This window comes from Bison bison, unplaced genomic scaffold (genome assembly GCF_000754665.1).
Source record: "Bison bison bison isolate TAMUID 2011002044 unplaced genomic scaffold, Bison_UMD1.0 scf7180017864302, whole genome shotgun sequence".
NCBI classification, from domain to species: domain Eukaryota; kingdom Metazoa; phylum Chordata; class Mammalia; order Artiodactyla; family Bovidae; genus Bison; species Bison bison.
In genome coordinates, this window is record NW_011494874.1 from 4,044,476 (window position 1) to 4,058,763 (window position 14,288).

Consider the following 14,288-nt stretch of genomic DNA (forward strand, 5'->3'; position numbering starts at 1 on the left):
AATTGATGCCCAAGAAGCTGTACAGGAAACAGTGAAGCAGCCTGGAGACTAGCAGGAAGATTCTACAAGTACCTGACTGGAGGAACAGCGGGGAGCATCACTAAAACCAAGGGGCTAGGTCACCTGGCCAGAGCTGGGTGGCCAGTGGGCATGTCTGGTGGAACTGGAGACAGTCCCGGTTAGAGACTCTGTTTCAGAGGGAAAGAAATCCTCTGGCTTCTCCCTTCCTCTGGCCTTCTGGCTCTTCTCACTGGCCTACCTTGCAGGGGAGGCTGAGGCTGCAGCCTGGGAAGTGCTGGGGCCCTCCTACAGGCCATGGGGGCAAGGGCAGGGCCAGACGGGAGCTGCGGAGGGCTTGTACAGTGGCCCCTTCCTCCCAGCCTGGAGCCACCCAGGGCAATGGTCCCTGTCTCAGACTGAGTGGCTTGTAAGCAGCAGAGATTTATTTCTCACAGTTCCAGAGGCTGGAAGTTCAAGATTAGGCTGACAGCACAATTGGGTTCTGGTGCTGGCTCTCTTCTGCATTGCAGGCATCTATTTTCTTGTTGTGTCTTCATGTGGCAGAGAGAGAGAGAGAGAGGAAGCTTGTGTCTTTTTCCAAGGGCACTAATCCGGCTCATGGGGGCTCCACTCACATGACTTAATGACCTCCCAAAGGCATCACCTCCTAATACCATTGTCTTAGGGATTAGGATTTATGTTTGGAGGAGCATGAACATTCAAATAAGATTTTTTAAAATGTATTATTTAATTACTTTATATATTTTTGGCTCTCCTGGGTCTTCGTTGCCTCAGGGGCTTTTCTCTAGTTGCATGAGCAGGGGCTACACTCTAGTTGGGGTGTGTGGGCTTCTCATTGCACTGGCTTCTCTCGTGTTGGGGCACTGGCTCTGGGCACTCAGGCTTCAGTAGCTGTGGCTCCCGGGGTCTCGAGCACTGGCTCAGGAGTTGTGACGCACAGGCTTAGCTGCCCAGCGGTATGTGGGATTTTCCCAGATCAGGGATTGAAACCACGTCTCCTGCATTGGCAGGCGGATTCTTTACCACTGAGTCCCCAGGGGAGTCCTGCAGGGACGAAAACATTCAGATCATAATAGCAGCACATCAACACAGGCTCCTGGAATGTGTGTGAGGGGCTGGGAGTGCGGGGGTGGGGGGACACAGAGCCTGGGCCATAGCCTTGAGCTGCGGGGACAGCCTCACCAGGGCCCAATGTCATTGCCACAGGAGTTTCTGGAGATGGCCAGGCAGACACCTTCCCCCCTAACATACACGCCTGGACACCGCCAGCCACTCAGGCAGAGTCTGAGGCCATGGCGTCCTGCTGAGCCCCCATCCCCACGTGGGTGGAACAACTTTTAGTGATGTGTTTGTTAGTTCATTTGAAAAATGTTCATTAAACAGCTACAGGGCGCTTGGCTCAAGGCCCCTGTCCCCACCTGGCTGGGGCATGCTGGGCTGTCTGACCTCGGAGAAGGCCTGCTGTCTGGGGTCCCGAGGAGTGGGGCCTGGGGGCCGGGACTCCTCTGACTGCTGCCCCTATCATGGGGGCACGCTTGCCAGGGTCCCCAGCACTCTTTCCAGGTCGCGGCAGTGTGGACACAGTGTTTGTGCTGAGGTCCGCTGTGCAGACGAGGAAACACGGGCCGCAGCACACAGCAGGCGGGCGTTGGGGAGCCAGGGTCTGCGGTTCCTCTCCGCGGGCCAGAGCTTGCAAGTTCTCACTCCTGTCTCACCAGTAAGACAAAGGGCGGGGCTTCTCCGCCGGTCTAGTGGTTAAGAATCCAACTGCCAATTCAGGGCACAAGGGTTCGATCCCTGGCCCAGGAAGATCCCACATGCCACGGAGCACCCGAACCCGGGCACCACGACTCCTGAGCCTGTGCTCTAGAGCCCGTGAGCCACAACTACTGAAGCCCATGTACTCGAGAGCCTGGAAGCTGCAGCTGCTGAGCTCATGCTCTGTAACAAGAGAAGCCACTGCCATGAGAAGCCTGCACAGCAATGGCAGCAAGAGTAGCCCCAGTAGATGCACTTGGAGAAAGCCCGCAGGCAGCAACAATGGCCCAGAATAGCCATAAATAAATAAATCTTTTTAAAAAAAGAAAGAAAGGAAAAGGATGAACAGACTGAAAATTGGATCGGTGACTTTTCCTGGACCCATCTGAGAACTGAGGTTTGAGGGTCAACCGCCACTCCTAAATTTGAAGAGACAAGCGAGTCCAGAGTCCCAGGGGTGATCGGATCACTTGGGGCAGAAGGTACTGGATCCAGAACCTGTCGGATGGCTTCAGAGGTCATGTTGATGAACTGCAGGAGGCTTAGTCCATGGGGTCGCTAAGAGTCAGACACGACTGAGCGACTTCACTTTCACCTTTCACTTTCATGCATTGGAGAAAGAAATGGCAACCCACTCCAGTGTTCTTGCCTGGAGAATCCGGGGGACGGGGGAGCCTGGTGGGCTGCCGTCTATGGGGTGGCACAGAGTCGGATACAACTGAAGCGACTTAGCAGCAGCAGCAGCAGCAGTAGTGCCAAGTAGCATGAGGCTGAGGAACTCCTGTGGGGCCCCGTGGTCACAGTCTAAAGGAAGAGGGACTTTATCGCCAGGGAACCTCACCAAAGACTCCCACAGCTCTTGCAGGGGGAAGGGAGAGCCTGTGGTCCCCTCCCTACCCATCGCGAAATACTCTCACAACCGTCTCCGTAACAAAACCCACTCTCCAGGATTAAGAACCCTACCAGAGGCACGTCCCTGGTGGTGCAGTGGTTAAGAATCCACCTTACAATGTAGGGGCTGTGGGTTCGATCCCTGGTCAGGAAACTAAGATCCACGTGCCTTGGAGTCCACACAACTCAGCTAGAAAGGCTGCGTGCCACAGTGAAGGAACCCGCAGGACACAACGGAGGTCCCAGGGGCCGCAGCTAAGGCCTGACGCGCCCAAGTAAATAAATAACTTAAAAAAAAAAGAATACTAATCAGCATAGGCATGTTAAAAAGAGAGAGAGGCTTTCCCAGAGCCCCATCCACATCGCCTCCCAACACCCCTTGCAAGGCATCTCCCCCACTCCAGCCCTCTCTAACCTAACCTCTAACCTGCCTGTCTTACCTAAGGGGACAAGCTAAGAACACTAGTGAATGTCACAGCCCCTGAGGGCTGAGCCGGTGGCCTCAGACTAGATGGCCTGAACTTTCACCAATGCCGTCTGGGGCCAGGGATATTCAGGGGATTGGGGACACTGCCTGGGCAGCAGGAACAAAGCTGGTCCTTTGAGCCGATGTGCCCTCGAGCTCCACGTGAGGGAAACAGCGGCGGAAGCCAGGCCTGTGGCTAAGGAAACCTCCGGACTTTCCTCCCCAAACAGTGGCTTCTTGGGTACTTTCAGCCGTTGCTCCCGGGCCCAAAGGCTGCCTTCTTGCCCTTCCGGGTCTCGCCTGGAATGAGACAGACAACGCAATTCTTCCGTCGACACCCTTGATGACCCTGTGGACGACCTTCCCCACCCTCAGCCCCGAATTCCCTACCTCTTGAGTTGGGGATGGGGAGAAGGTGAGGCCAGGCCACTGCTGGCCACTCGGCCTGAGGATTGTCTGAGGTCGCAGGAGTATTGCCCACATTTCCAGGAGCCCCGAGGGCACTGTCGGCTGCCAGAACCGGACACACAGACCAGAGGAACACCCAAAGCCTACTCTAGCCAGACTGGGTCAGTGTGGGCTGCCAGCCATGCATCAGCTCCTGCGGAGCAGACGCCCGCTAATTACACAGCCATTAGTTCCTTCTCCAGAGTGACGGGAAAGGCCCCTGACCCGCCTGTCTGTGCAGGGGGCCACTTGCCCTCCCTGTCTCCAGTGGGCAGCCCAAATCGGCTAATCCTTTCTCCCCAGGACCCAGGCCACTCAGCCACAGCAGGAGATTGCGCTAGGCATCCTAGCACGGGAGAATGTGGGAGCTGGGGGCTGGGCTGGTCCCTGCTCAGTCACCCTGGTAGCTGGACTACCTGCGTGATGTGGATCACAGCTGGGCAAAGGGCCTGAGGCCAGCAGAGGCTTTTGTAAACACCTCACACCTATGAGAAATCATACAGCGTGGGAGAAAGAACGCCCAAGGACACACCACCAGACTTCACCCACATTAATATTTGACCACATTTGCTTCGGACGTCTCAAGTGTGATTTCAAAACAAGAGGAACTGTGAGGGGCAGTGTGAGAGGCCAGGAGGGTTAGTAATCCAGAGCGTGGGCTCTGCCACTTACTGTGACCTTGGACAGGCTGCTTAACCCTTCTGTACCTCAGTTTACTCATCTGTAAAATGGGCTGGCAGGCGAGGCCTGGCACATAGCATGTGCTTGATACAGACCTGGCTGGCTCCCACCTTCTGCACCTCACATTGACCTCACGGCCTTTTCCTCTGCTCCTGGGGGAAGTCTTTACTGAAGGCGGTGCATGCAGGTACCACAGAGAACTCAGAACATCATCTAACACCTCCAACTTTGAACAACTGAACTGTGCTCTGCACTTTCACTCTGACTGGCTTCTGTCCCCTCACCCGGTTGGAGATTCAACCGTGTGGATATGGGAGCTTGCTCACTGAACTGCTGTCCAGGCCACATAGCATGCTTAGGGCTACCTTCTGTCCGCCTTGCCAGTCACCAAAAGGCAGCTCAGCCTGTCCCTGGACACCTGCTGGCCTGCTGATCTGCTGGTCTCTTTTTGGGGGCTCAGGAAGCCACCTTCAGGGCCTCAGTGAAATGTCCTGACACTGAGCCTGGGGTTCAAACCCCAGTCCCCCCATTTCCTGACCACACTGTGATTCCTTCAGCACCCTGTGCCTGAGGGTCTCCATCTGCATGTGACCAGGACTTCAGTGGCGACAGCTGGTGCAGGCAGGCGGTGGGAGAAGGTCTCAGGGGCTGGAAGACACCAGCAAGCATGCCTCTGAGTTCACACCTGACCCCCAGAGACTCAGGGTACCTGGGGAGACCTGAGGATCCTGCGGCCACAGGGTAGGGGTGGGGGCAGCCCCCTGATTCACGTGGCCCCCGGGACCTGAAGACGGGGACCTGGTGGCAGACAGCTCACGTGTGCATTCGTGCTGGTGTGAGGTCAAAGAGGCATCACAAAGCTGCGTCACGCCCAGTTTCTTCTGTTTATTTTTTTTTCTTCTTTTGAAGTTTAAAATCAAACACAGATGTTTTAAAAAGAGGCCAGCTGATTGGCAAGCACCTCACAGCAACCTTCTAGGATGGACATTATTATTAGCCCCATTTTACAGATGAGGAAACTGAGGCTCAGGACATTGATACTGCAAGACCAATCAGATACACCCATCAAACACTGCAATACAAGGGCATATCTGTAAACACGGGATGGGAGGAAGTGGGACAAGAGGATGCAACAAGAATTTATGGGTGCCGTGAATGGATGTTGTTGTTACAAACAGCTGCCAACCCTGTGTGTGGTGGTCAAGTCCTATATTGGCTGCAGTCTTATACCCAATGGCCTCAGAATCCCATCTATTGCTCGGCTTGCAGAAACTGGTCTCTGAGCTTGTTAGGGGCTGAAACCAGGACCCAAGGCTCCAGGGGATGCTCAGCCAGTACTGGAATCCTACTGATAACCAAAGGTCATCCCAGGAGAGGGAGTTTAAACCAGAGAGATATGGTTCAGCCCATAGAAACAGAGTCTTTCCAGGTTGGGAGTTGATTCATTAAGGAGTAAGCTCCCCATTGCTGTAGGCATACAAGTAATTGTCGAGCAGCTTCCTATCAGTGCTTTTGTGACCCGGGGGAAATCCGGTTACGTTCATGTTCCTTTCTGTCCCTGAGTCTCTGAATACTTAGAGCTTTCATGTATTTTTAAGTACAGGCAATATTTCTACAGGGTTCAAAAACCAGAAAGCACAAAATTAAACCAGTGAGGAAGGTTCCTCTCCCACCTGCGCCCAGGCCTCAGCTCCCCTCCTGGAAGCGCAGGGTGATGCTGGGTTCGGGGCCACCCTCCAGAGCACACTCGCTCTTCATTTTTCAATAAGTACATGTTTACGCTGTTTTTATTTCTGTTCTGTCTCCTGCTTGTTTCTCTAACAATGGGTTTTTGGTGGCAGCCTAATGACTTGGGACAGTCCCCTCAAGATGTCCACATGTGTAAGATGGGGGTAAGGTCCACCTCACAGGACTGTTGGGAGATGACCTTTCCCCAGTGACACCCAGCAAAGAACCTGACGTGCGTGTGGTCTGGTTCTCCCAAGAAAGGTCCTATATCAGGGGGAGTCTGGGTGAGCTTACCCAAGCCCGTGCAGCTGCAGCAACTCCTCCGGCCACCAGGGGGCCCCATGGAGCTGCTCAGTCCTTCTGGTGGCCACATCATGTCCCGAGGGGACCCACAGCCCAGCGGAGACTCCGCAGAGGCAGGCAGGCAAACGTGCTCTGGGACTCAGCATCCTGAACTTCCAGGAGCACTGCCTCTTCCTCATCCTGCCACCGTCCTTGTCCAGGAATGCAAGGGCAAGACGCAGAGGCCACCTGTGACCCCCGTCACCTCTCCCAAAAAGAAAAGGACAACAGATTTTAAGCCATCTTTTTGGGTGTTGTTTTCATTCAGAAAAGACAGAGAGCGAGATGTTGCCCCACACACAGCCACGGCCCGCCTGCCCCACCTCCATCGGATCCCCTTAGCCCCCGGGCCCTTGGCTTCTGGCCACTGGGGCTCCCTTCTGCCTTAGCAACGCTCCCCGAGAACCCTGGCCCCTGTGGGACCTCCTCGCCTTCACGCTGCCTATCGACTGATGTGAAAGGGCGAAAGTCTCAGTCGCTCAGTCGTGTCCAGCTCTTTGCGACCCCATGGACTGTAGCCCGCCAGGCTCCCCTGTCCATGGAATTTTCCAGACAAGAATACTGGAGTGGGTAGCCATTCCCTTCTCCAGGGGATCTCGCCAACCCAGGGATGGAGCCCAGGTCTTCAGCATCTCAGGCAGACTCTTTACCGTCTGACTGCCAGGCAAGTCCGTTTTCTGCAGGCACCTAAAAATCCACCCTGCCCTCCACTTTGCTCGTGCTGGTGTCTCCCTCTGGGTGCCCTAGGCTTTCTCAAGGCTGTGCCAGAAAGCCAGCCCTCTGGACAGGCTCCAGGCCAAGCACCCACCCCATGGGGAGCCCGCGGGGCCAGCTGTGGGCTGACACTGGCAGTGGACTCCCCGTCCTGAGGCTGCAGACGTGGTCTCTGCGCTCAGACCTGGGCAGCTGGGTGGGCTGTGTCCCAGAGGCTGGAGTTAGGTCTTCAGATTTCTACCCCTTTCCCCTTGGTCCCAGGGACAGGACAGAGCAGAAGATGGAGCTGGAATCCTGGCTGGAAACGGGGAGCAGGAACCTGTTAGGCAGGCTTCTCCAGGGCCTCTCAGCTCCAAGGGAACCAGAGGGGCCTGAGGGGCTCAAACACATGGTCCTGGACCCCGGAGCAGCAAGCCCTCTGGCTTCCCCAGCCCAGAGCCGATGCCCGCTGGGGCCACGGGGCTGTCCCAGCCATCCGTGGGAGCCACCACGCCACAAGGACTCATCACCATCAAGTCTGTCTCTTCTCCCGCATCAGGGCAGCCCCTTCTCCACTGTCCCCGCCTGCAGGGATAATGGTGCAAACGTCTATGGAGCATGGGCACGGGCCAGGCATGGTTCCAGCTTGCAGTCTCACAATGACCCTGAGCTTTGCCCTGTTGTGCAGATGGGGAAAAAGAGCAGCGGGTGAAGTCACTTGTTTGTATAATCAAAGCTATGATTTTCCCAGGAGTCGGGCACAAACGTGAGGACCGTAAAGGAAGCTGAGCGCTTTTGATGCTTTTGAATATTGGTGCTGAAGAAGACTCTTGAGAGTCCCTTGGACTGCAAGGAGATCACACCAGTCAATCCTAAAGGAAATCAACCCTGAATAGTCATTGGAGGGACTGATACTGGGGCTGAAGCTCCCATACTTTGGCCACCTGATGCGAAGAGCCGACTCATTGGAAAAGACCCCGGTGCCGGGAAAGATTGAAGGCAGGAGGAGAAGGGGATGACGGAGGATGAGATGGTTGGATGGCATCACCGACTCGATGGACCTGAGTTTGAGCAAGCTCCAGGAGATAGTGAAGGACAGGGAAGCCTGGCGTGCTGCAGTCCATGGGGTCTCAAAGAGTCGGACACAACTGAGCGACTGAACAACAGCAGCCATGTACTAACCAGCGGGACATGCTGCCTTTTGGAGCAGGGCTACTTAGCTCGCCCGGGGAGACCATGCTTTATCAAAACAGCAAGCACCTCTGGTTGAATTTTCAGTGTTCCCATCCGTGAAGCTCTGCTGTCTCCATCACCAAGTGCTTCCAGGAGCAGATGGGCAATGAGTGGCTGCCGGAGTCCAGGATCTGCCGGAGGGTGCGCGAGGCCCCATGCTGTTGACCCAGCCTGCAGACTTGGGCCGCACGGTAGAGCCTCTCATCTTCAGTGTGGTCCTGGGGCAACTGGGACAGGACCCTGCTGAGTTCTGGACACCAGCCAGGCACCTGGCCCCAGTGACACGCCACCCAGACCTGTCTGCCGAGGGCACTGCCCTCCATAGCAGTAATTACAGCTATTATGAATATTCTATTGTAATGACGATAATAACCTTGGAAGCAGTTTTGGCGTCATGGCCAAGAGGCCAGACTCTGTGTCAGGCAGACAGACACACCTTCGCCTCAAGACCTTTGGCCAGTGATACGCCCTCCCTGACCTCAGTTTTCTCCTCTGCAAAAAGGGATGAGGTTGTCGAGGGGTGTCAGTTCTTGTGGACTGCCCCCCGGTGTGGGGCTGCTGAGGGTGGAGTCCTGGCCAGGCTGGTGGGGACCGAGCTGTGGCCACAGGAAAGGAGGCCCTGGGACGCTGCCACGTGGGGAAGCCTGAGCCCACCGGGCTCCCATGGGACCATCAATTCAAGTTCCCTGGGCTGCAGCACCTGCCTGTTGGGGGCAGACCTCTCGGCTGGCAGTTGTAGCACTTCAACCTTAAGGCAGTTCTCACTAAGTCAGGGACTGAGTATTTTTCCAGACTCCCCTCAGCGAATGAGACGGGCTGCCCATTTTAGGGGCTTCCTTGGTGGCTCAGCTGTAAAGAATCTGCCTGCAATGCTGGAGATGCAGGTTTGACCCCTGGGTTAGGAAGATCCCCTGGAGGAGGTCATGGCAACCCAGTCCAGTATTCTTGCCTGGAGAATCCCCATGGACAGAGGAGCCTGGAGGGCTACAGTCCATACAGTCGCAAAGAGCTGGACATGACTGAAGCGACTTAGCACACACACCCATTTTAGAGATAGGAAGACTGAGGCACAGGGAGGCTAGGGGCTTGCTTTGGGCCATAGAGGGGGGCCCAAGGCCAGTGTGGGATTCTGAATCTGGCCCCCTCTGCATAGTGAACTAGGCTCCTAGGGTTAAGAAAAGGGGGCCCTGTTCATGGTTGCGTGAACTGGGTAGGAAGGGAGTCAGGTGGCTGACACAGGCCAGCAGTCCTGTGAACAACTTGCACTTATAGGCTGGCTGCTCCAGCTGCCACCTGCCCTATCTCCTCGGGTTCCAGGATGGAGACATGGGGGGAGGAGAAGGCATGTCCCACTTCTGCGTCCATCAGAGTCAGAGAAGGGGCAGTGTGTCCCCGGGGGGAGCCAGGGCTGTACATGCTTTATCTTGCGTCAATTGATAAGAAAACCAGACTTGTCCCAGATTGAGCCCTTGTTGAGACCCTATGTCTCCACCTTCGCATGTCTCCTGTCTCCACCATAGCCCTGCGGGGCAGGCGTTATTGCTGTCCCACCCACAGATGAGATGAAGTGATGGTTCTGGCCACACAGCGGGTGGGAGGCAGGGCTGCGCTGGAACCCAGGTCCGGGAGCCCTGGGACTCTAGAACCGTCTCATCTCATGTTCCAGGGAGCCACCTGCCAAGAAGGAGGAGCAACTGGGTGTTGTGAGCAGAGCAAGGTGGAGAGTCAGCTCTGGGCTCCAATTCCTGGCTCCACCAAGCCCTTGGCAGCCCCCTGGCCCTTCTGAGAGCCCAGCCCCTCTCCTGCAGTCCTGGGTAACTCCCCCCTTCTTGCTCACGTGCTGAGTGCTCAACACCAGTAAGTTTCCAGCTTCCTTTCCCTTGATAGTAAAGCACATAGTAGGTACTCGATAAAAGTAACTTTCCATCTTCCACTCTCCTGATGATAAAGCCAAGTGTTCTCTCCCAGACAAAATATTTACATTCTAGGAGAAACGCTTGCCTTAAGAAGGAACGTGAGGGATGGTGGAATTCGAGGCGGCAGCGGGTCGTGTCAGGCCAGGAGGCAGCTAGGGAAGACTCTTCGCGTTTCTCAGATCACAGTGAGCAGCAGCCCTGGGGAGGCTGGTGCCGCCCGGGGAATGCCAGGGTCCTGCCCTTCTTCCCTGCCAAGTGGGGTTCTCATCATCTGAAACGCACCACTTCGAAAAACCACCCAAGCGCTCCAGGCTGAGCTCGTTTCACAATCTTGAGCTAATAGAGAAGGACTTCCCTGGACTCATACATACTTTTGAGATGTGTGGTTCTCAGGCCAGCCTTAAAGGGAAACAGGCATTCAAAGACATGCAGAATAAGGCTTTTCCAACACCATTCACCCTTATTAAATCACACAGAAACAGACATGCTCATCATTAAAATGATAAAAGCCTGTGCTGACAACTCTGTAGGAAACAGCACACCCAGGAAGGCTAGAATGTTTTCCCCCAGCTCTGCTGCCTACAGAACTCAGGAGTCCCCCTGCAGTGTATGAACCTCCTCTGCCATAAAGATGTCCTCACTTCCCGTCAGTCATGGCTCCTCATGGCAGTTCCCATAGCAAGACTCTGTCCCCTTCTCTACTGAACTTGAGGACAGGGATCGTGGCTCCTGGCTCATTCATTCACCCGGTGAGTGCAGAGAGTCCGCCCCAGCCCAGCATTTTGCGCACGGGGGTCTGTGATCCTCACTGACCCTTGACCTGGAGAGCATCCTTATTGGAGAAGTGAGGAAAGCAAGGCTCAGAGAGGTTCAACCATTGGTCTAAACCCAGCTGGCTCTGAGCCTGGGCCCTTTCAGCAGCACAGAACTGCCTCTGCCGGGGTCTGGTCCTGCCTGGGCTCTGAGAACCCTGAGATCCCAGGGTGTAAGTGAGGGGCCCGGAGACAGGGCCACAGCACCGGGCATGCGGTGGCGGGGGGCATGAACGGGGAATCCAAGGGCCTGTGGGAGCCTGATGGGCTGGGAGTGGGCGTGGAGAAGGACTTTACAAACCTGTGTCCAGGCAGTGTGGGAGTCAGCCAGGTGAGGAAGAGGGACAGGGCATCCGAGGCACGGGGAACCCTGTGTCCCAAGGGTGGAGGTGTGACAGGTAAGGGCGGGTATGGAGGCAAGCTCTTCACGCTGTCCTTTCGGTGGAATGGAGGATGCAGGCTGGAGAGGAGGGCAGCCGTAACTCCCCGGATGCAGTGTCCTTTCGGCGGAATGGAGGATGCAGGCTGGAGAGGAGGGCAGCCGAAACTCCCCGGACGCAGTGACCTGGGGGCAAAGCGTGCCTGTAAATCGGTGTGGTCTGATGTGAGAGGGTCTCTAAAGGTGGGCCACAGGACTCTGCCTTCTGCTCGGCTCGTTTCAATCAAGCATCTGCATGAGCCCCGGGAGGCTTGCTTATCAGACGTGCCAGTGGCAACACCCCCGTGAGAACACAGCATTTCCAGGAACCTCAGCAGGTGAAATGGGGGACTGAGACCAACAGAATGGAAGTGAACAAGGAGAGTCGGAGTAACCTGCCTCATGCGCCGAAGCTCGAATGCACAGACTGTTCCCCCAAACTGTCTTTTAAATGAGCATCCCTTGAGGCTGCGATGGAAGACCTGTTTTCCTGGGGCCGCCCACAGAAGGTTCTGTATCAACTTTTTGTGGTCAGCGGGCCCCCTGGGTGAATGCCCCTGTATTGTCCAGGAGGACCTTCTCCAGGGGATCTTCCCAACTCAGGAATCGAACCTGGAACTCTCATTGCAGGCAAATTCTATGCTTCTAAAAGGAGCAGGGGGAGTCGACCCTGTGAGGCCAGCCTCTTAGTGCCCAGACTGTCTCTCAGAGCCTGGCACCAGTGGGTTCCCCCTCCCTATTATGTGTCCTGAGCCCGGGAGAATCCTTCAGAGGAGGCAGCTGGTGGCCGTGCCTGTAAGGCCCCCTCCCCCACAACAACAGCTAGAGTTGGCCAAACCCACATAAGCCCCCAGTCCTACCCAGGAACAGCTGTCATGCTGCCCCGAGACCAAAGAGAACCACGGCTAGCTGAACGTCAGCTCTGGGGCAGGGCAATGGGGGTAACACCCTTCCTGCGGGAGTGGATGCACGGCCACTCCTTGTGCCTGTGAAGAAATGTGGACAATGGCCAGGAAAACTCGTCAAGGGGAGACTCGGGAGGCCAGGCGGCCTGGCACACTGCAGGTGCTCAGTAAGCACGATGAGTCGTGGATGAGTCTTCAGGTTGTCGGGCAAGCCAGTTGAGCTGCTCTGCCTCAGTTTATGCAGCTGTAAAGTGGGTGTAATGTCCACAGCCAAGTAAATATTGGGCAAACAGTAGCACAGGGTGGGCACGCAGCCCGGGAATACCCTTCTACCCCACCAGTATAACCTGCAGGCCTCTGAGAGATGATCATGCTGCTTTAGATTGTCCACCTCCAGGGTCAGAGAGCTCACTTCTGGAGTCTGAAACAGAGCAGACACCGCTTGCCTTCAGAGGATTCTTAATAGGGAGGGGGAACCCATTAGTGCCAGGCTCTGAGAGACGGTCTGGGCACTAAGAGGCTGGCCTCACAGGGTCGACTCCCCCTGCTCCTATTAGAAGCACAGAATCTGCCTGCAATGAGAGATCCAGGTTCGATTCCTGGGTTGGGAAGATCCGCTGGAGAAGGAATTGGCAATCCACTCCAGTGTTCTTGCCCGGAGAATCCCATGCACACAGGAACCTGGCGGCTACAGTCCATGGGGTCGAAAAGAGCCAGACACCACTGGGAGGCTAACACTTTCAGTGGGAGCAGGGCCTGAGTGTCCCATAGATGGGCCCTGGAGGGGTGGCCCCCACCTCAGGGGGGTCAGAGAGGCCAGAGGCCCTTTGTTGCCTGAAAAGACGAGGAACCATCAGCTCACTGGGTCTCAGGCCTTCTCTCTGGCCCTTCCCCAAAAGCTGCTGACAGATGTGGATGGCTTTCTGCTTCCTGTGACCTCCACGGAGAAAATCCATCACCTGCTGGCGGAGCCATCCCGGCCGGCCCTGGAAGGATGGTACTGAGTCACCTGGGCCCTCATGGCTCTGGCAGCCATGAACGCGTCAAGCCGGCCATTAGCTCTTACAGGAAGGACCTGACCTGTCATTTTCCTCCGGAAGTGCCGAGGGCGACTTGCCGGCCGCCCCTCCCTGAAGCCAGAGAAAGGCCGGATCCTCCTCCTGGGGCTAGCCGGGATTAGGGATGGGGACCAGGGGCGGGAGAACATCCATCCTTCCGCTCAGGAATCCCACTGCTGGGAACTCGTCCCGAGGAAACAATCGGACAGGAAAACCAAGCTGTGCACAAACACGGCCCCGCGGGAAGTATTTATAATAGTTCAGCCCCGGAAGTCACCCTCGTGTCCTGGGGTGGAGGGGCAGCCAAGCACCCCGGCTGCCTAAATAGCACACGGTGGTGAAATGAGGTGAATGGGGCGGCGGCGGTGGCGCCTGGCAGCCGCGGATGAATCACCCTGCGGTTCCCGACGCCCCCAGCCCCACCCCCACCCCCGAATAGGTCAAACAGACCTACTCCAGGCTGCACCCAGAGGCGGTGGATCGGAATCTCCTGGGAAAAAGTTCTGACTGACAAGGGTCTGCGTGATTCCTATCACCAGGCTGGCTGAGAATCCCTGCTCACGGCTAAGATTGCGACTTCAGCCATGCATTGATTTAAACCTTGTTAAATCTTAGTTTTTGCATCTGTGAAATGGGCATAGCCCCAGGCCTGTCCCTGGGATGCTGGGAAGGTTGGTGAGATTCTGGACAGGATGACTCACAGGACGCGGGGCTCTGGGAGCTGCTGTCTCCACTTTCACAGGCTGTGGCTCCCCCTTCCTCTCCCCAGCTCTGTCCCATCACCACTGGGGAAGTTACACCGGTGCATTTTATTAAAAAGCAGAGACATCAGTTTGCAGACAAAGGTTCATATAGTCAGAGCTATGGTTCTTCCAATAGTTATGTACGGATGTGAGTGAGAGCTGGACCATAAAGACGG

The 14,288-nt window shown here is 56.0% G+C and overlaps 1 protein-coding gene across 1 annotated transcript in view; it reads right to left on the bottom strand.

Annotated features, from left to right (window-relative positions):
* Window positions 1–2,680, bottom strand: part of HHIPL1 (HHIP-like 1) — a 34,783-nt gene extending 32,103 nt beyond the window's left edge. The window contains exons 1-3 of the mRNA XM_010851428.1: window positions 2,621–2,680; window positions 1,440–1,539; window positions 260–306 (exon numbers count right to left, since the gene is read on the bottom strand). Coding sequence (XP_010849730.1) covers window positions 260–306; window positions 1,440–1,539; window positions 2,621–2,680 — 207 coding nt within the window. The remainder of the gene's footprint in view (window positions 1–259; window positions 307–1,439; window positions 1,540–2,620) is intronic.
* Window positions 2,681–14,288: the final 11,608 nt, after the last annotated feature.